The sequence below is a fragment of the Cyrtonyx montezumae genome, unplaced genomic scaffold (assembly GCF_038088225.1).
Source record: "Cyrtonyx montezumae isolate F1298 unplaced genomic scaffold, pur_monq_1.0 scaffold_21, whole genome shotgun sequence".
NCBI lineage: Eukaryota > Metazoa > Chordata > Aves > Galliformes > Odontophoridae > Cyrtonyx > Cyrtonyx montezumae.
The window spans coordinates 5,028,598-5,049,818 of NW_027071948.1; the positions used below are offsets into that span (position 1 = coordinate 5,028,598).

At 44.0% G+C, this 21,221-nt stretch overlaps 2 protein-coding genes and 1 long non-coding RNA gene across 3 annotated transcripts in view; 1 reads left to right on the forward strand and 2 right to left on the reverse strand.

Moving 5' to 3' along the window:
- Positions 1 to 21,221, forward strand: part of LOC136049712 (uncharacterized) — a 134,030-nt gene that overhangs the window by 61,505 nt on the left and 51,304 nt on the right. The gene's annotated exons all lie outside the window — the stretch shown is intronic.
- CFAP107 (cilia and flagella associated protein 107) lies at positions 13,137 to 16,339 on the reverse strand. The gene is given in 7 exon segments (XM_065738256.1): positions 13,137 to 13,420; positions 14,084 to 14,232; positions 14,234 to 14,252; positions 14,698 to 14,783; positions 14,785 to 14,822; positions 15,941 to 16,140; positions 16,300 to 16,339. Coding segments are annotated over 7 exon segments (816 nt in total).
- On the reverse strand, positions 16,376 to 20,220 carry LOC136049514 (arylacetamide deacetylase-like 4). The gene is made up of 4 exons (XM_065737811.1): positions 20,035 to 20,220; positions 18,263 to 18,479; positions 17,998 to 18,061; positions 16,376 to 17,374 (listed from the first exon to the last, which is right to left on the reverse strand). Exons 1-4 carry the CDS (start codon positions 20,218 to 20,220, stop codon positions 16,600 to 16,602), a joined length of 1,242 nt encoding a protein of 413 aa, XP_065593883.1. The 3' UTR covers positions 16,376 to 16,599.

The window sequence follows — 21,221 nt, forward strand, 5'->3', positions numbered from 1 at the left end:
AGATGTCAGTGTGATTTCTTTGGGGCTTAAACTGATTTTTTATTGGTTGACCAAAGCTAATTTTTTTGTTGTATTTCGCTTGGTTAAAGTAACCATTAAAAGCAAATTATTTTTAGTGAAGCTGAAAACACCACTTCTCATTTGTACATCAAAGAAATCCAATTCTTATTCAGGTCTGGGTTCTCACTCCCATCAGTGCTGCTAACTTAGTGAGCAGCCATGGACAAGGCAGTTAACCTTCCTATTCTGTGTTTAACCATCTGTGAAATGGCCACGATACCACTTACCTGCCTGACGCAGCTGCTCTGAGGCTTAATTTTTAATTAAGCTGTGTTAACAGACTTCGAGCTCACTGTGTTAATGCTGCACCGAGAGGCAAAATCGTTTTATTTCTCTATTACTGCTTTTAGAAGATCAGTCCTTTTGAGGATAACATTTGGTGAACGATATCATTGTTCTAGAAATGACATCAAAGAGGAAAGAGAATCAAGAAGCACGAGGAGAGATGTACTGGGCTGGAGTGCCGACTTTCTGACACCCTAGAGTTCCTACATCTCTATTAATTATACATGTGGAGCAACTTGTTAATGCATTTCTAACGATGTGTTGACTCAACCTCAGACCTCTATCCTGGCAGGCGGTCTTTTGAGTTAATTTAACCCCAGGATCAGAAGGAAATGGACAACCTAGTCGATGGCATTTCTGTGACAGCACTGGTAGGCTGCTGTGAACGGAACAGCCCTCCTGGGAGAGAGATGGGAAGTAATGGGACACCTTCGTGGGGAGCTGGGTCTGAATAATTTCTCTTGAAGGACCTGGCATTACATTTCAGGCTGATTGTTCATGGCCTATGACCAGGTTATAATTCTGGATGTTATTCCTCTACCTCTTTGCCCTTTAACGGTTTTAAGAACAATTATAAAGGCACTTAATTTTACTAATAATGCCACTGAGTCATTCAGGAGTTTGTTGATGGTGAAATATAACTGCTTACATCCAACAGCAGGCAGAAATAGAAACCAACAATGTACTTTATTTGACCCAATTGCCTATAATATGCTGCAGTATTCTGGTTTTACTTAATATTTTTAAGCAAATTTGACTCCGTGTGCTTTGCAGGCACAAAGCCCACACAAAATTACTGTAATTACTGCTCTTTTCCCAATTAGTGGAGGTGCAGTGCCTGAAGCACAGTTCCATGGTGAGAAGTGACTGTGTGTACCATCCTGTGTGAACCTCCACCAACACGTGCATTCTTTGCAAGAGAATGGGCAGCAGCACAGCCTGCAGCTTGCGTGGATGACTTTGTGGCAATGTCTTGAGCCTGTAGATAAACAGCAAGGTCATAAAGAACTCATGTCCCAGGGTCCTGTTAAGCCACTGCAGTAGGTGCAGTCATTAGCTCAATTAGAACTTTTATTGTCTATTTTTTTGTGTGTGAAGAATCACTTAGGAAATGAGACTTTCCAGATGCAGCAGGTCAAGCTAGCTAGAGTGGTCTAAATTAAACAAGTGTTACTGGGAAAGACGTCCACTCTGAGTGACCGAGCTGTGACATTAGAAATACATTACTTTGATTATGTTGCATTGCTGATTCATTCACTGGAAAGTCCCCACAAGAACTTACAACTGTGTCCCAGACAATTTCTGAAATGAATTCTTAAGCAAACAAACTCCTTTTGCAAACAGCTTACCAAGTAACTACTGGTTCTGAGTGTGCAAGCTGAGATAGCTTGAGAAGGTGACCAAAAGAAAGTGCTGAGCACCTACACTTGGGAAAACACTAAAATCTGGAGATATCCAAATAACTTCAGAAAGTGTGAAAATGCTGTTACATTTAGCTTTAGCTCTTTACCTGGAGACCAGATCTTTTGTGTAATTTTAAGTTCTTCTGGGGAAAAAAGGTAAAAACAGATTGTAACCTGAGATATTATGACCATTCCCTATATATGTTTGGGGATTTTGTAGTTCCGTGAGTTCTTTCTTTTCCTTCCCGTCCTCTTCAGAAATACCATAATAGCTGTAAAGAATAAGGCTTTATCCACAAAGACATATCCATTTCAGGCACATGCATTAATCCATGGCACAAGCAATCCTGCAATATTAAGCCTGTAGGTTATGCTTGCTGCTAGAATGTACAGAACTGACCAGGCTAATACTTTACAAGGCACTAGAACAGTCTGCCCAGAGAGGTTGTGGGTGCCCCATCTCTGCAGGCATTAAGGCCAGGCTGGATGGGGCCCTGGGCAGGCTGACTTGGTGTGGGCACCCAGCCCACAGTGGAGGTTGGAACTGGATAGTCTTTCAGGTCCCCTCCAACCATCACTAGATCAGCTAACAGCCAGTGGGCATTGGGAGTGATGTCTTTCAGGGCATGCTGTAGGTGTAGGTTCTCTACAGAACGAGAGACAACTGAAATAGATTTTGGAGAGGTTTCAGGTAGGCTGGAAAGAAACACAACTTTCTTACCAGTATGTATTAACTGCCATATTAACAGGTATATCTGCACCGTATTCAGTGGGATCCTTGACATGTGGCTGTCCCTGATTTTAAAGGGTTAATGTTCTCTTACTTACCCCCGCCCCCCCTCCTTCCTCTCTCTCTGACTGGCTCAGAGCACTGGATTTCATTTGAAGGGCAGAGCACACTGAGTGATATTCACACGATACCAATGACAGCAGCACGATAAGCCTATTTCTGACAGTGTGGCAAATTACTATTATGAAATCCCAGTACATTTGATTGCAGAGTGACTTTCAGAAGGGATCACAGGCAGCAAGGTTATGAAAGGCCCTGTGTTTACTGCACTAATGCTGACTTACTGGAAAAGAATATCAAGAGCTCTTTAAATAAAAAAGCTTGGGAGATTCCCAATTCATAGAACATTTGGCTGAGTATATCCAGCCCAGCATTACAGTTCTCTAAAATGAAAGATATCAGCAAAACCTCTTAGGCTCCTTTTTTTTTTTCCCTTTGGTGATTTGGTAACTGTGTGTGCTATAGATTCACTCAATAGGACTCATCAGCCTCCAGGTGTCCTTCCCCTCTGACATCACTTGCTTTAGGAGATTATCATTGTTCTGTCTCCTCAGAATTGCCTCCTCAAAGATCATAGAGTGTCCTGGGTTGGAAGGGACCACAAAGATCATCCAGTTCCAGCCCATCTAGTTCAAAGATTCAAATAAAGAAATATGGCAACAGCTTAAGTGGGAGGAGAAACAGGCCATGTGTGGGTTGGGAAACCACGGGCGTTAGCAGTAAAAGAACTATATTTTCCAAATAAAAAGTAATCAAACAAACACACCTGCTGACCTATTGCAGCATCCAGGGCTGTGCTACAACAGGGAGGAGGTGGAGTCACTGACCCTGGAGGTGTTCAAGGAGCATTGAGACGTTGGGTTGAGGGACATGGTTTAGTGAGAGCTGTTGGTGGTAGATGGGCAGCTGGACTGGGTGATCTTGTAGGTCTTTTCCAACCTTGGGGATTCTATGATTCTAGGCAGAGTGTTACAATTGTCCCTGCCCCAAACACCTTGCATTTAAAATTATTGGTGAAATAATGCAATCAAACCAATGAAAAAGAGCAGGTGTTAAATGGCTTGGCTTTACAGCAAGGTCTTTATCATACCCATGGTCGTCACAGTCATTTCACGGTGACATAGGTCTTTATTCCATTACCTAATAAATAAATACCAATATTGTTTTTTCTAGAGGGTTTTTTTTTTAAGTTTTAAAGTTATGATAGCCCAAATATCCCCCTAATTGGTTTTCTTGCTTTTATTAATTGCAATACAACCAAGTTGTGTTTACTGTATTCATAAGAAATACTCTGATCACTTGCCTTAATTAGAGCTTGTATATTGTCTTCTTCACAGCAGCCCAAGTACTGGGGAAACATTCTTGTTAAATTTCAGTTCAAGCATATTCTGCCCCCTAAATAGTGAAATATTGGTCTCTGCTGTATCTTTGCAGTGCTCCATAGCACTTCTTGATGCTGTATTCCAGCCAGTGGTGCAGCGAAGAGATCAGCATGTGTATGAATCTGATTAGGATGACAAATAAATCCTGTCCCTGATTTGAACCTGTTATAGCTCTGTGATATCAAGAGAAAGTTTTCAGCAACCTTGTAGTAAATTTGTGCTCTACTGTTAGGAGTTTTAACAGTTTCTCTGCACCTCGTTCAGTGAAGTGGTGACTTCATCAGCCATGTCTGCCTTTGCTGAGGGAAACATTGGTCCTGGCAAGAATTGGACGTGGCACATCCAGGACTCTCTCTCCATCACTTCCTTGCACAGTACTTCTAATTGAGGGAATGCTTAAATGGTGACTGAAATGCATCTCATCTCTTTAAGTGTGGATACAAAACAAAAGTTGCTAAAGTTAAGGTAGAAATCTCTGGAGTTCATAGAATCATAGAGTCATTGAGGTTGGAAAAGACCTCGAAGACCCTCAAGTCCAACCATCCACCATCCACCAATAGTGCCCACTGAACCATGCCCTTTCCTTAAATACCTCCAGGGATGGTGACTCCACCACCTCCCTGGGCAGCCAGTGCCAATACCTTAGAACTCTTTTTGAGAAGAGACTCTTCCTAATATCCAACCTGAACATCCCCTGGAAGTTCCTATGAATCTTTAGAGCAGCTAAAGAGCGTATTTCCCCTCCAAAAGCCCTGAAATGAAGGTCATTTCTACTTCTTAGCAAGTGTAGAAGCTAGAACAAAACATCTCAATATATTAGGTATATCAGTATACAAAAGAGAAAGATTCTCATTTCTACTTATCTCTGTTATCTTGGCTGAGAAGAGCATTCACATGATGTTTATTAGGGGATGCATAGCCAATGTAATATGTTTGTTGAGAGGTGGAATGTGGCTATTCCAGTCTCCTCTAATTATTTTTCCTGGACTAATTAGGGAATTGATTCCTGAGTTTATCCAGCAGAGACTTTGCAGGGTTGTTTTTGCATTCTGCCCCTTTGCAATACGAATATATTTAGCTGATGATGGAACATGGCTTCCATACGTAGGTGGCCACAGCCTGTCACAGGTTCAGGCTGACACACCAAATGTCTGAGGTTAGATGTGCAGCATCCACAGCTGTCTTTTTGTAAAGGTTATTTTATTAAAGCACATGTTCTTGGAATTTGTTTCCTGGGTGGCATGCTGTGCCACCGAGGGGCCAAGTGTTTAAATAACCTCTTCAAACATAGCTTGCACTTGGCTGTAAGGACTGAAGTCAATTGTCTCTCAAGTCAGATTAGTGATGGTAATAGCATTGGTGCAAGTGAATGGACGTGGTTATTGGGTTGTTGTAGTGATAGTGAACTCTCTGTGAAAGGAGAAGGTATGATGAACAGGGGATCTTTTGCATGCCTAGCAGGTATTTGGGTAAATGAGACTTTTACCTCTGACTTCAGTTGGGCCAGAACTGCACCTAAAAGCAGAAATGCTTTTAGCTGAAATGCTGTGAAAGAACAGAAATACTGGTGCTGAAAATGCTGATGCTTTACGACTGTATAAAAGCTATGACAACAATGCTATCCCTCTTTGTTGTGACCAAACACGTACCGCTATTGTGACAGTAATTTCCACTTCCTTAGATGCAAAGAAATTGTCTAATCACAGCTGCAAAACGTGGCATGAGCTGCAAAACCCACCACGAATCTGAGCCCTGCACACTGCAGGTGAACTGCCACAAGTACCCAGTTTGCTGCTTTAAAAACTTGCTGCCTTCCTCATACTGATCTCACATTGGTGACTTATTGTAGACCCACCCACATCTACATCGATGCTAGTACATGCTTACATGGGTAATTAAACACAGATGGACTGCAGTCAGGATCTCCTGCTAAAATGTCCCATGATTGTTTGTGGAAAGTCCCAAGATTAGAAGACAAGGATGCAAGGGAAATTCAGCTTTCATGTGGCTCTTCCTCTGCAACCAAATTTAGTGGTGCTATCAGCTCTCTGCCACCATAGTCTTGAAATCAGAATTGTGAGGTTGACTGGCTAATCAGGTCTCATCTATAAAGAAATGAGGGGGTTAGGGTAGTGATGGAGAGAGGAATCTCCTCCAGAACACTGAAGTGCAAGGGGATATCAGAAAGAGGGGATTTCTTGTGAGTCAGTAAAGCCTAGAAATAGAACTATTTGTAATCCCAGTACTTGCACTTCTAAGAACAGACTGTTAACAGCCTGACCATACACACAGATAGTTGGGGGTCTTTCTGTTGTTTTCAGTTTCCTTTGGACCACGTTGCATGTGATGCATCTCACACTGTAGAATTGGGTCCCTGCTGTGATGTGCATGTTATGATGCCACTTCCAGCAGAGTTTATGGACCTTCAGCCATCAGCACTTCTTTCACAGTAAATACTTAGATATTTCACCTTATACAGTGGCTGATGTTGTGGTATATGGTGTTTATTTCATGTGGGCTATTTCTGTTAGTCCTGGCATAGGAATTCCATGAGAAGCACTGAAGGGGAAATGATCACTGTTACACAGTTCTTAAGGGAAGACAATAATTGGCCATAGTGGGTCTCCTTAAAAGAGGCCTTAAAAACATATGGAAGAACACTACATTTCAATAAGTTCGGAGGAAAGAAAACTGCTGTTCTGGCTGGCAGAATTCTACCATTTTGATTCCTCAATATCTGTAAAAGAAGTTATTCAAAAGCTGCTATCTCTCCCTGTCTGAAGCAAAATATGCTTTTTCATTCTAACAAATCAGAGTGAAATCAGAGCACCGTGAGCCAAAGCAGTAATCACTTTAGGAATAAAACAACAACAACAAAAAAAAAAGCTTGAAATTTATTCCAGCTTGGCAACAAACTGCCCATTATAGTGGGGGTTTGGTGCCAGTGCTCAGGTGTTTAAAGGCCATCTCAAAGCTCACAGGCATTTCTGACATTTTCTCATTCACAGGGTTGGTATTGGGGGCCTGAGAGTGCTTTGTCTGTGTTAAGACTTAAACTTTTAACACCTTAGAGCTGTCACTCATTCACTGGAAACTTCTATTTTGATTTTCCTCATTAGCAGCTGTGAAAAGGGGAGAAAAAAATACAGCTCATTTCTCATTTAGTATTAATTGGAACATATTTTTGCCTGTAGCAGTTTGCTGATTATGAGCAAACGGAGGCGGCTGCGCAAATATTCCCTGCAAACAGAAAACGAGGCTGTCCCTGAGAGTGACCTGCTGGAGAAAAGGCTCATTAATCAGAAACAGGTACAGAGCAACAGCACTGCCTCACCCTGCTCACGGAAACACGGGCTGACAATGCTGTCTGAGCCATTAGGCAGAACAGTTTGGTAGATGCTAATGTTTTGTCGGAGAGAAAGTTTAGTCAAGTGGTTAAAACATGGGAATAAGGATGGAAGTGCCCGTGCTGCTTCGCAGCTCTCCTGTGGCAGTTCACCTTGCCTCCTTGTAACACAACCACTGAGAAAGGGCCAAGTTCCTCCAAAAAACGATAGCAGCAGCAGTTCTGGACATAACACTGCCTTCAGGTATTGCATCGTGGAGCGTGACAGGTGAAAGTGGCTGCTGTGTATATCCCATGACTTTGTTTGACAGTGCAAATTGTTCCTGTTGTAACACAACAGGTCGTTTTTAGGCTGGCTTGCATCAGCTTTTCTGTCTTCCAGTTACATTATTGGCAGGAGAAAATACTATTCATGAAAGGGTGTCCTGCTCAATGCAAGGGGATCAGAGCAGATGGCCTTTACAGGTCCTTTACTCTCACAAACCAATGTGCTGCTGTATCCACAGATGGCCCCAGCTTCACAGATCGCAGCTCCTCTCACGAAGATGCCAGAGAAGCCGAGGGTGGGGAGCATGAAAACAGAGCAAATTCTGCCACCTACTGCTTCCCTGCACATCTGCAGTGCCCTTGTGTTCAGTGTACAGACTCTTGGTCTGCCCTAAGCTGGCTGGGGTCTTTGTGAGTTTATTTTCACCGCTGTGATTGCTGTATTTCAACCTAAAGCACTGCAGAGGTTGGATTAATTTACTCTCAGTACTTATAAGTAACAGGAGCTGAGCTGAACTAGAAAGCTGACTCTGGGCAGCATCAGCAAGCAGCACGTGGCAAGCCAGAGCTTCTCTATCAATGTAGGAACTCAAAGTTGCTTTCTTTTCATTTTCTGAAAGTAAGAATTGATATTTTCTCTGTATTGGCTGCTAGGCTGGTGTGCAGAGGAAGCTTGGGCAACACACAGCTCAGAAGCCCATTCTCCTTACACACTTTTCTGCCTGGTGTTGTGTGTCCCTCACCTTGATGAGAAGTGGGGAGGACAGGGCTGAGCCCCCACAGTGCCATGCTGCTGAGGTGCTGATCTGGGGGCTGCCACTTCAGGAGGGAGCTGTGTGAAGCATAAGGGACGCTCCAGCAGCATTCCCCCAGGGATCCTTATCTTTCTCTCAGGCCAACCACTGTCAAGGACAAGGGCTAACATCAGGTCAACGTGCTCTTTAAATATAGAGCTGACTAAATTTAGTGTTAAATCTGCTGTGAAAATTTACAGCTCGTAACATTTACCTGACAGGCATCCGGACTCTCTTGTCCAAATATACAGTTCCTTAAATTAGACATAAAATATGCCATGAGGCAGCAGCCTAAATTACATATTTACAAGGCTGAATCAGGTAAGTATGGGTTTATGCAACCAGTCCTACCAGTGCAATGAACCAATGCTGTCAGGGAGCTCTCAGGGCCAGGGGCTGTCTCTGCATTGTCTGCTTGCAGCTGAGTCCAGTGTCCTTAGGGGTTGCAATAGAAAGAAGAAAAGCATGTGATGTTAAAGAGCTTCCCTTGAAAACGACTGTGCCTGGAGACTTTTTCCTTCTTAGCAAATGTTATTGCCCCAGAACGATTAATAGATTATTGATATAACCATTTCCTTATGGGCCATTGTTGAAAAGAAGTTGGGTCCTTCAGTACCCAAAGTGAATGCGCCCATCACTGTGACTACAAAATTATTTCCAGCACGTAATTGTCTTCACCAATGAGCTTAGCAGTTATTTCATAGCTACTACAGTTCTTAACACCTCACACTGAGGAAATAATTTCCTTTCTGGAAAGTTCTCATGCAAACAGCCTTTTGAACTCGAATAGATTTTAAGTCATAAGAAAATACTCCCCAGAAAAGAACCAAGAGGATGTCTTCACTGAAGGCAGCACACAGCACAGACCAGGTTCGTGGCATGCTGCAGCACTCAGTGTATCTGCTCTCAAAGACATGCTTTGAAATGGAAACCTGGAATATGGATTAAGGAAGAGGCTTCAACAGAGACTGTGTCACATTCTGGGGAGTTTATGCACCCTTCATCAGCTCAGTGACAGGGCAGAATTTCTATGAGGGAGAAAGGAGTGATTTCTATGAGGGAGAAAGGAGAATTTCTATGAAGGAGTTGAGAAAAGAAGGACCAAATTGTTTTTAAAATCTTATAATGTGTTTTTTCTGAGTTGGTGCTTTCTTAAATGGAAGGAAGATTACTGTCATTAATGTCCTACAGCTGACATCTGCTTAGACCCACAGAATAAAAGTGTTATCAATGGCATGGGCTGAAGTCGGTGTCTTCTGAGAGCTGATCAGTTCATGTTAGTTCAGCAAACAGCATCAAACTGTGGTTCTAAAAAAGGAACTGCTAGTTACTAATGGCAATTTGGTGTTTTTGTCACCAGTGCAAAAAATACATGCTCAGATTTATGGGCAACCTTTGCCAGATATGTGTGGCTGCCATCAAAGAAAGCTTTTTTCTGTCCTTGTGGAGCTGGGTCGGTCTGAACCCCACTCCCAGGAGCTATACTTGCTTGAGTTCAGCAAGATCAGTGCCATGGCATGTGCAGCTCTGGAGGACAGCACTTGGCAGGCATTGTATCCTCATTAGGTAGGGCTTAAATTCAGCCCAGTGAAGCTGTTTTAACAGAAAACTGACTTAGCTCTTTATAAGTACCTTACAATGAATATTTATAGCTTTCTGAAAGAGGCCTCCTGCCCATGTGGACCTCTTGTCAACAGCCTGTTTCTCTTCTCTGTAGCCACTCTCCCTTCACAGCTGGCATCCACAGTCCCAATTCCTGCAGAACTTGCCAACCAGCATCACTGCTCCTTGTTTGAGTCCCAACGCGGGCTGAGATCCTCAGTCCAAAGAATCTAGCTTCTTGTCTCTGCTGCTCATCTACGCTGACGTCGGTCTCCTTCCAGGCAAGAAGTCTGTTTGCTTGAGAGGCGCACGTCAATTCTAGCTACCACCTTGTGTCTGTAATGTCACAAAAGTTCACAGACGAGGCCGATTCCATGCAGTCAGCACTGTCTACAATGCTTTCAGAACAGAGTTGTACCACAGCATCTAGCTGTTGTGTACAGAATTGAAGAGATCGCTGCACTCGTGCTTTCCAGCCAGAAGTGACCGTAACTAAAAGAGCCCCAACACTAAAAAAAGTTTTTCAAGAAAAGCCTGGATGAATCTGACACATCTGCAAAATAATTCGTGTTTGAAGAAAATGTTTGGCACAGTGATGTTTCATAGTAATGCCTGATTGGGTAACTTTCTATTGTCTTGGCCATTGGGTAATCCTTTCCATTTTGCAATGATTCCAGGACTCTCAAAGTGCTTGTCACACAGTAATGAATTGTGGATTACAACATCAGAGTGTCCTAGAATAAATGTTATCTATTTTACAAGTTTAAGAAATGTGTTTTCAGCAATGGCTCCACTATTAAGACCAATTAAGCCTCATTGTCAGCTCTATTCTGTCTGAAATTCTGTTTTGTAGGATGTTTGAGCAATGCATTTGCGATGCAGATGAAGAATCCTACAGTCATAGAACGGTTGGAGTTGGAAGGGACCCTAAAGGCCATCAGGTCCAACCCCCTGCACTGAGCAGGGACACCCACAGCTCCAGCAGTGCTCACAGCCCCTCCAGCCTGAGCTTGGGGATTCTGCACCCCTGCTCTGGGCAGCCTGTGCCTCACCACCTTCCTTGTAAAAAACTTCTTCCTTGTATCCTATCCAAATCTCCCCTCTTTTAGCTTCAGTTCAGCAGGCTTGGTGGCTTGAGTCACTGAAAAGCTAGTTATCTTTGCTGTGCATTTACTACTGCTGAAGTGAAAACAATTGTTAACTTCAACAGTTCAAAGCCAGCATTTTTCTACCAGGTATTATTAATCATAACTGACACGTCTTGTAGAGTTGTGCATTCTTGCAGTTAAGAGGCTCTCTGTCAAAATGCATTTTGTCCATTTCGCTCCCTAGCGTGCTCTGCTTGGTTCCTCTGGGTGTCACAGTGTTTTACTTGTAAAGGGCTTGGTAGTCAGAGAGACAAGAGCTGTGCCTGGGGAGCCCTGTCCCCTCAGCTCACAGGTTTGGAACGAGTGCTTTATACAAATTTCATGGGCAGTACATGTACGTCTCACTAATTCCCTGTACCTCAAGCAAGTGGTTTCTTTCCATAGATCAGCTCTGTTTTTAGAAGCACCATAGATAATAATCATAAATTTTTAACTTACTATGAATATTTAATATTTATGAATGATTGATGACCGTATTTCCAAACAAACTGGTAGAGTTGTGTGAAATGAAGGATATCTCCGTATGGTTGCCTGACTTTATGTTTTAATTATGGGCTTTGTGTTTTTATTAAGATACCTGCGTTGTATTTTCATTCAAATTTTAGTACATGGATCACAAACAGAAAAATACACTTCTTGTGGCCATAGTGACAGTGAAAGGAATCTGAATGGACTTCCTTACAAATACTAGGATTACTCTATCTTCTGATTTTCATACCTCTGTAGGGAATCCCTTCTTGATCAATTCTTCTCAAGGTATTTTTTCAAGGGAGTGTGTTTTTCATAACGCAGTGCTAAGAGCTGGCTGTGGTTCACTGACTGCTTCTCACCTATTTGCTATCGGTTTCCTAAGGCTTGTAAGCCCAGGAGAGCCCACCCTACATAATGCTGTATGTAATTATCAGGGTTCTTGCTCCTCTGAAAGATGCCAATAACAGTGCTGCCTTCTGATTCGGTCAGCAGAGGTCTGCATACAGCTGGCAGACACCTTCCAGAAGTTGGTGGAGGATCCCTTTGCCGAGAGGTGCCACTGTTGCTCTACGTGTTTGTGTCTGAATCATCAGCGTCCTTCAGCTCAGAGTCAGTTCAACCTTGAAAATGCAAAACTAAGTCAGGGTGGCTAAAAATGGACCTCTGTGCAGAGGTATCTAGACAACGAGTAATGAATCTGCTTTACCTTGTGCCTAAAAGTGATTATATTATTGTTCATGTTTAGCAAAACCGATGAAGGAAGCCATAAACATGCATGGAATTAATTACAGATACATTTCATCTCAGCCTTTAAGTCGCTGCAGGTTTATTGTTGAACCTCAGACCAGCAGCAGCTTGATCTTGGAGACACCTCCTCCAGATCAAACATGATTTAAATGCAGAACTTCCTCATTAGCTCAACTGGGACTGGGACTTCTGTCAGCACTAAGTACCAGGGTGCCCCATGCAGCAATGCAGAGGCCACCGACTGCTGCATCTTCTGTGTTCAGTGCTCGGTAACGTAAGGCCAGCTAATGTCGTTTACTTTGCAGCTTATCTACCATTAAGTGTCGTTCAGAATGTAAAGCCAAGGGCAGCTGAGGTCTGCTTGCTGACTGCATCGGTACAAACCTTGCTTCACCTTGTCCTTAGGCGTTCAGCCATTTCATATGCTTAATTTGCTCTTGGACGTTTCAGACATATTGTGGAAGAATACAAGTTTCTTTTCTCCTCTTTCTTTCAAGAAATGTGTAGCAAGCTGCGTGAAAATGAAATAACAACTAAAGAGAATACAGCTGAGGGATTTATATGCTATTAGGTTATGTCTCACTTTGTATTTTTTAACGCAGCTATCCACTGTCTAGGTGCAGACACCTACAGATTTTGATTTTAGAGAATTAAAATCTCCTCTTGAAGGAATATTCCCAGCCATCTGCAGCTCAGAATGTGATCCAGCAATGTGTTCTAACTAGCAGCCATCCCTCCAACCACATAACCCAGTTCCCACTCCTTCTGCACGGAACAGATCACTCTTACGTATATCAGCAACAAGCTGTATTAAGAAGTACTTAAGATCACCCTAAGCTGTTTACATGGAGGCAGCTCTTGCTTTTCTGTCTCTCACTAGTTGGCCGAGGGCCTGCAGATATTTCTGACCCCCTTCACAGTCCAGGATCCTGCTAACACAGGGAAGGTGTCCCCGCCTGGAGGAGAGGCTGCGAGGTTGAGCTGCACATCTGAACTGGCACGAAGCAAAAGCCAACGTCAGTGGCTTTTTGTAGGACATGGTGTAGACACTGCTCATCTCTCCTGCTTCTTTCCTTTGCCATTTCTGCTTCAGGTGCTCGAGGAGGCCGTGGTTGGTGGGTGGTTCTGAGAGAAGAAGCGATTGCGTGTTATGAATGATAGAATTCAAGTTTTGATCCTGGTGTTCTTCGTCCACAGTGGGCACAGGGAATGTTTCTGCTATTTTGTCAACAGATGAAGGACAAAATGGCAATCTGGTTGTTCCCAGGGCAGGCTGGAGGGGAAATCACTGTAATAAGGGGTGGTAGGAAAGCAGTAATTATACAAATATAAGGAATCCTGATTCTTCATTGTCACCATGATAGCAACTGAAGTTATCAGAGGTTTACATAACTCTTCAATTCAGAAACATCGTCGTCATGGAATCATAAAATGGCATAGGTTGGAAGGGACCTTAAAGATCACCCAACACCCTGCTGCCAGTTCCCTCTTTCAGTTTAAAGCCATTCCCCGTTGTCCTTCCCCCATTAGACCCTTTCCTGCTTATATGCCCCTCAAGCACTGGAAGGCCACAGTGAGCTCTCCCTGGGGCCTTATGGTCTCCAGGCTGACCATGCTCAGCTCCCACAGCCCTGCTTCAGAGGAGAGGTGCACCACAAAATCCACTTTGAGAATAATTGTTAAAACAGGAGGGGTTCCTGGCTCTAAGCCTCCACGTTGGCCATGCACCATGTGCCATCTTTGTTTGGTTTTTTTTGTGTGTTGTTTTTAATTAATTATACCAAAAACTATCAAGAATAGGGAAATCTGATTTCTGAGGAACCCATGCAAACTTGTGTCCATTCCAGCTGCAGAGAGAAGGCAGCAAGGGATTGTATCTGTATCTGTTGTAGTTATCCCCATACTCTGATACTAAATGTCTGCTCCTTGGTTCCTCGATGTGTGAAGAAGTGCTGTGCTAGCAGGCCCTGAAATGAGATGCACATTGAACTGCTCCATTTGTCTCAGGGCACAGCACTAGGATGGCTTAGCATGCTTTTGAAGCAGACTGTGCTACCAGTGATATCATAAAATGTAGTAAATACATACAGCTCTTTTACTTGTAACTTAATTCCCAAGAATAAGTTCATTTACCTTTAAAGAGAGGTAAATTTGGGGTTAAATTAAGCAATTACATCTGCATGCACTCTGGATGGAGCTCTGGATCTTGCAAACCAACCACAGAACCATAGTCATTAAGGCTGAAGATGACCCCTAAGGTAATCTAATCCAACCAGAACTGCCCACTAAAGCAGAGCTGCAGGGCGTTCTTTTGCACATACATTTGTTTAAGGACACAAAATGTGACTGCAGTTCATGATCAATCATTGCTGTCTGGAATATTAGCACACACAACCCTGCACCAAGAATTCCCTTTCTTAGCTCGTACTTCTTCATGGCTGTTGTTAGCGTTCGCTCTGGTTTGTGATCTGGGAAGTGAGTGAAGTCTGTATATGCTGCAGCCAGGTTTCCTACAGGGTTTTACAAACTGAAGAGATACAGAACCTCTGTTGTGCTGCTACTTGTTATCACCTATGCACTGAAATCACTTCTTTGGAAGGAAGGCTGTGCTGCAGCCGCTGTAAAATTCTGCTCCGATTCCTTGGTGTTAATGCAAGGTACTGAAACAGCTCTTGAAAAATGGTTTGGTGCTAAATACCATCACCTGCTGTGTGAGCTAACATCTGAAAAGCATTTTGCTCCAGGTCAGTTGAAGAAATGAGGAAAAATTCAATGTCTTCTCAGGAAGACCGTTCCCCAGCTAATTTCTTGACATTTCTCTTGAATTTCACTTTATTCCAAGCTCATTGCTAACCTAACAGAATACTTCATGGATTTCTGTTCTTTTTTCTGCATTGTTTTTATACCCTCAAACTATCTTCATCTGCTGTGATCACATCAGACTGTGATGTGATCATAACTTTCATAACTGTCAGGCCAAAAAAAAAAAAAGTACTGATTTCATTGGAGTCAGGAGGATTTGCCCTAACAGCTTCAGTATTGGACCTAACTGGCAGGTTTTGTCAAGAATTAAATGCTTAATGATAAAAGTTGCTTAGGTGTTAAGTGGGGCATGTAATCTGTAGCATGTGCTCTGCTAGCAAAAAAATGCTGACATCCAAACTAGGAAGGATGCAAGTGTCAACTTCCTGAAGTGTTTATGAAACCTCTATTCCATCCTATTGGTCTGTGTTAAGTTATATATATGAATGCTACATAGTCGTGTGTGTTGTATGTATTAAGTTGTGTTACAGTCTGAAGAGATTGCCATAAAAAGTGCTACAGTGCTGTATATAACATATATAACATATATAACTATATATAATGTTATATAACTATATAACACTATATAAGTGTTATACCTGGTATGTGGCAAATGTTATATCACATTCTGCATGCTCGGGCATCACTTCTGTGCCAGCACAGAGAGAAGAATGACAGACTAGGAACTGAATGAACCTACAAGTAAAATGATTGTCCCTCTCCCCTTGGTTGATGTTATGAGATGAGCCTGGGCTCCAGCTTACACTGCAGTAGTGCACTGCCTCCAGAGCACTGATTCTGACCCCTCCCTGTTCTGCTCTCACGCTTCCTTCCCAACCACACCCCTTCTCTCTCTTCCAGTCAGTTTCCAATGAGAACTTTAGTAGAGTACTTTGGTTGAACTTTCCACCGATCTTCTCCACCTTCTTTTGGTGCAGTGGTTTTACTTTGTCCCACCAGCTCAACCTTCCCCGTCTGCTGAGTGACCGAGAACCATTTCTGTTTGCTGTCCCCACGGTGACTGTCCTTCTGGTAACCACGTTCTAAGCTGCCTCATATTCACTGCTGAGTGAAACAGTGGCTCCTCACCCACTCAGGTGATCTGTCATCTTTATTCCTCTTGCAGAGTTCACAGTCACGGCACAATGCATCAGAACACTGTGATGTGTTTTACTCATTTACAACCAGCACAGCGCACATACCTGGCTGGCACAGTCTCTCTTCACAGATGGATAGATGCATTGTGGGACATGTGGGACAAACCAGGAAGACCATTCAAAATATTGTTCATATTTATTGACAGTGCTAAAGAGCTTGCAGCATGTGTGTAAGATTTGCATATTCCATTTTCCAACTAACAGCTGGAATGAGGTTCATGTGAGCCACGTTTGTCACAGTTAATGGCTGCCTTTAAATGACTATCCATCACCTGATATTAAATATCCTAAAAAGATATTTTCTAGGCTGAGGCATGAACAGACTCGTGGAATCTAAGATGCTTACTATAAGCCTTTCAGGAAGCTAACAACGCTGTCCAAGCCCCTTTTCCCGGATGGAAACGACAGCCCACCATAATCATACAGGCTTATGATTCCATGGAACCCATCCTCGAGGTGGCACCAGGTCACTCGAACTCCGTTGTCCTCCAATCTCTTCTTGTACAGCAAGCCATCGTCCCTCAGCACATCATATTCACAAGTCAAGATGAAGGACTCGGGCAGCTGGTGGACAACAGCATCTTCAGCTAGCAGGGGGCACAGGTTGGGCTCACAGAATCGTTTCACCGTCTCATAAACTTCAGCCATAAAATCAGTGGTGTTAAGTGGCTTCACTCCTCTTGCCTTAAATCTTTCAGGGATGTTATCTGGGCTCACCCACTTCCTGTACTTCTGCCTCATATCTGGGGGGATATGAGAGCCCTTCAAGACTTCCTGCATGTGCGATGCATCCCCATTTAAGTACTGCAAAGCGAAGAAAGCAGCACGTTCTCGGAATAAGAGAGGGACTCCACGATTCTGATGGTAGGATGGCAAATTGAAGTCCAGTGCCTGAAGGCCTGGGTAGATCAGGATCTGAGCACGCAGCCTGGGGAGGTCTGATCTACCTGCCAGGGTCTGGCTGACAGCAGCAGCTAGATTGCCCCCAGCACTGTCCCCACAGACACTGATACGGGCAGGATCCACTCCATAGTGCTCAGTACTCCTCATGAAGTGTACAGTAGCATTAAGACAGTCTTCATATGCAGCAGGGTATTTGTGCTCAGGAGCTAAACGGTACCTAATGCATAACAGACAAGTATAGGAAAAGGAAATGTCATTAGTGTTAATCGGGATGTGTTATCCTACACTACCTCCAAGCCAATCCATTTCCTCCTAAGCAGGCATTTCCCAGCTGTTCATTGTGGGTAACATGTAAGTTGTGTGTTCAACTACAAGAATTGTCTTCTGATTAAGAAACAGTGATTTTTTTTGTAATTAATTTCCTCGTTATGCTACGTATTCTTGTCAAGATAATCTCATGATCTTTTGCCTCTGCTTCCTATGTGTCAAATGGGAGTAACACAGCATCATTATTCTCTCTCTCATGTAAATGATAAGCATTTAGAGCATCTTGTTACATGTGCACATGTTCAGCACAAAGAAGACTTGTTCCAGCTATGTTTTAAATTGGCATTTTTTAGATTTCCTTAGTGTGCCAAATATCTCTTTTCTGAGTGTATATCAGTTCATAAACAGTTACACGCTGGGAAATCATAGCTGTCATTATTTCTCTCTTTTACTTTGCTGAATTCTTTATAAATTTATCTGTAAAAAATAACATCTCCATAAGGAGTGCATCTCTACTGCAGCACCACAGCAACAATAAGCACTGAGGAATAAAACTGGGTAGGGTAGACTTACTGAACAGATACAACTACTGATTCGCTTTCTCTGGATAAGTAGCGGCATACTTTTTCATAGGTATCTGGAAAAGAAATACTTCCATTAGTGCTTTGCTAGTGACCAATCTTTGAGACATGTAGGGTGAGTTTGTTTCTAGAAAAGTACGTATTTGTCTTCACACTTTCTCCAAAATCCCACACGGAAAGCTCCTCTTATTTCAGTACAAGGAAAGCAAGGGAATGTTATGTCTAAGTAACTACAATTCCTCCAGCAAATATCTTACCGAGACTTCCAAACACCCATCCTCCTCCATGAAAGAAGATGATACCTCTCCTTCGGCCGTGAGATGTAGATTTTGGCTGGTAAACCCTGACAGGTACTTTGTTGAACTGCTGATCCTGGATAAACAGCTTTGGGTCCACCCTCAGCCTCCGTCCTTGTCGCATGTATCGGCCAAAAGTGATCTGACTGCAGAGTCCTGTCTTCTCCAAGATCCTTCCCTGTTCAAGAGAAAGAATTAAGGCTTCTTTGAAAGACTTGGTGTAGCCAACATGTGAACATCTCTGCATCGCCCATTAGTGTTCTATAATAAGTTAGAATAACCATCATGAGGAGCACTGAAAGATAACGGCTATGAAAGCATCTCCTATAGCATCTCTAGATGGCTTCCTGTGCTCTAGGTTCTGGTAGAGTTCATTCTCATAGGTAGTTTAGTCTTCTTTTTTTTTTTTTTTGCCTTCATAAACCCATGGAAAACAATGAGGAAACGTAACTCTGCGGTTGGTTTTCTTGATAAGAGTGTTCAACTCCAAGACACTTCAATTCCAAGGACTTTAGCCCAGGATAAAGTCCAAAACCAGCCATCTCCATGCCTGGATTTGGTTTATCAAGGAGAACAGTTTGACCTTAAATCATATTATCTGGAAACTTCCAGGTCATATTCTGAAGAATCAAATGTGGAAATTTGTGCTTCACTGACAGCAGTTTGACCCCCACTGTCTGATAAAGGTAAAGCTCTCCCCAAGCTCACACTGCCTACAGTGAGTGAAAATTGCACCTCCTTTCCTTACACCCACTGCCATTCTCACCTCACGTTATAAATTTCATCTAGGCTATCCAAATTAGCAGTCCTAGAATATGCGTTTTAATCGTCAGTGTTGCCCGCCACACCTTGGTGCTCATTCTTATCTCATTTATACTCAATAAGAGCAATTGAATTAACAACAAAGAAGCATCCTCAGGATGCTCTGCATTGCATAAACCGATACTCCTGAATTAGACCATAAAACCCGGTGGATTTGTAAATCTTTCACGCGTTGTGCAAGTTAGTTACTGGTTTTATTTGCACAACAGAACTGAGGAGAATCCCTTCCCAGTGCTCCCGCAGTAAGCTGACAAGCTGGAATATAAACCTGCTGCAGTGAATGGACACGGGGAAGGTGGGAACAACGCGGAGGGATTCAAACAAGGCGCAGTTCATCAGTGAGCTCGGTTACTAGGCAGGACGCTGATTTTAAATACTTAATGGGAGCGTTTCTTCATCCAGCCCCCAGCCAGCTCGTGGGAGGACTCGGGAGGGGTGGCAGCGCGTTCCGAGGGGATGGATGTGGTGTAAGGAGCTGCAGGAGGGCGGGATGTGCGCAGTCAGCAAAGGGAACACGGAGATGTTTAAAAAATTGAAAGGCGCTGCGAAGTGACAGAGTTTAGCAGAGCTGTAATGCCGTTTATGCAACGCCGTAAAAGTGAGTCCAGGGATTAAGTAAAGCAGCCCTAACCGGATTTGGTCCCATAAATGTCAGCGGCGGCAGGAGCAGCGGCGGGGCCGCTCCCTGAGCAAGGTGACTTCGCCTCGAGCCGGGCGCAGTCGGCACGCGAAACCCCGGCTCAGCTCCGCGGCTCACGTCCACTCCGCCCTTCGCCAACCTCTACCGCCGAGCCCCGGCACGCCGCCCCGCTCCTCGGCGCTGGGTTTGCCCGACAGGGCCGCCAGCCTTCCCCATCCTCCGCAACCCCCCGCGTCGTCCCCCCCCCCTCCCCTCGACCCTCCCCACTCACCAGGGCCGCCGTGCTCAGCAGGACGGCCAGCACCAGGCGCAGCTTGGCAGGCTGGTTCACCCCGGCCGGGATGTCGTAGCTGGGCAGCCCGAGCAGCACGATGCCCAGCATCAACGCCACCAGGGGCACGAGCAGCACGAGCAGCACCAGCAGAAGCAGCAGCAGCACCGCCGCCGGCAGCGCCATATCCCGGCGGCCGCCCCGCGGGGCTCCCCGGCCCGCAGCGGGGTCCGGCTGCTGGCCGCCCCCCTCCCGCAGGCCGCCGGCGTCACGGGGCGTTTGTGACGGCTCCACAAAGCCGCAGCCCGGGGTCATGCTGCGGGCCCGGGGGGGAGGCCGTAATCTGCCGGCGGGGAGGCGCGGCGTGACCCGGGCGTGAGGATGCTCGGGGTCCGCGGGGCGGCCGGCAGTGCGTGGGGCGGCGGGGCATCCTCCGGGAGGGACTCGTGGGGGATGGAGGCTCCTCTGCGGGGCCGAGCGGCCGCGCCGTTGCCTAGGAATCCCAGCTGCTGGAGAAGAGTCAGCATCGCCGTCCTGTGGTGCGTTTCGGCTTTAAAGTCACCTCGCTGTATCCTCGGGGGAAATCCGAAGTGAAGCATTCGTTCTGCAAAAATCTCAGATTTCCTCAGTCTGAGGATTTGGTTTTCTTTTTTTTTTTTCTTAGGGGTTTTATTTTATTATTTTATTATTTTATTTTATTATTTTATTTTATATTTTATTTTGCTTTACTTTACTTTATTTTATTTCATTTCATTTTATTTTATTTTATTTTATTTTATTTTATTTTATTTTATTTTATTTTATTTTATTTTATTTTATTTTGTTTTGTTTTGTTTTGTTTTATTTTGTTTTGTTTTATTTTGTTTTATTTCATTTCATTTCATTTCATTTCATTTCATTTCATTTCATTTCATTTTATTTTATTTTATTTTATTATTTTTAGAATTCAAGCCTGGGGTGCATCACACAGAGCATGGCCAGCGGGGTGACGGTTCAATCCCCCCCTCTGTTCCACCCTGGGAAGGCCGGATGTGGAATACTGTGTCCAATTCTGGGCTCCCCCAGTTCAAAAAAGACAGAGGTCTCCCCTAGAAGGAGCACAGCGGAGAGTGAGAAAGCATCACCTGGAGCATCTCCCTAATGGGGAAAGGCTGAGAGCCCTGGGGCTGTTCAGTGTGGGGAAGAGA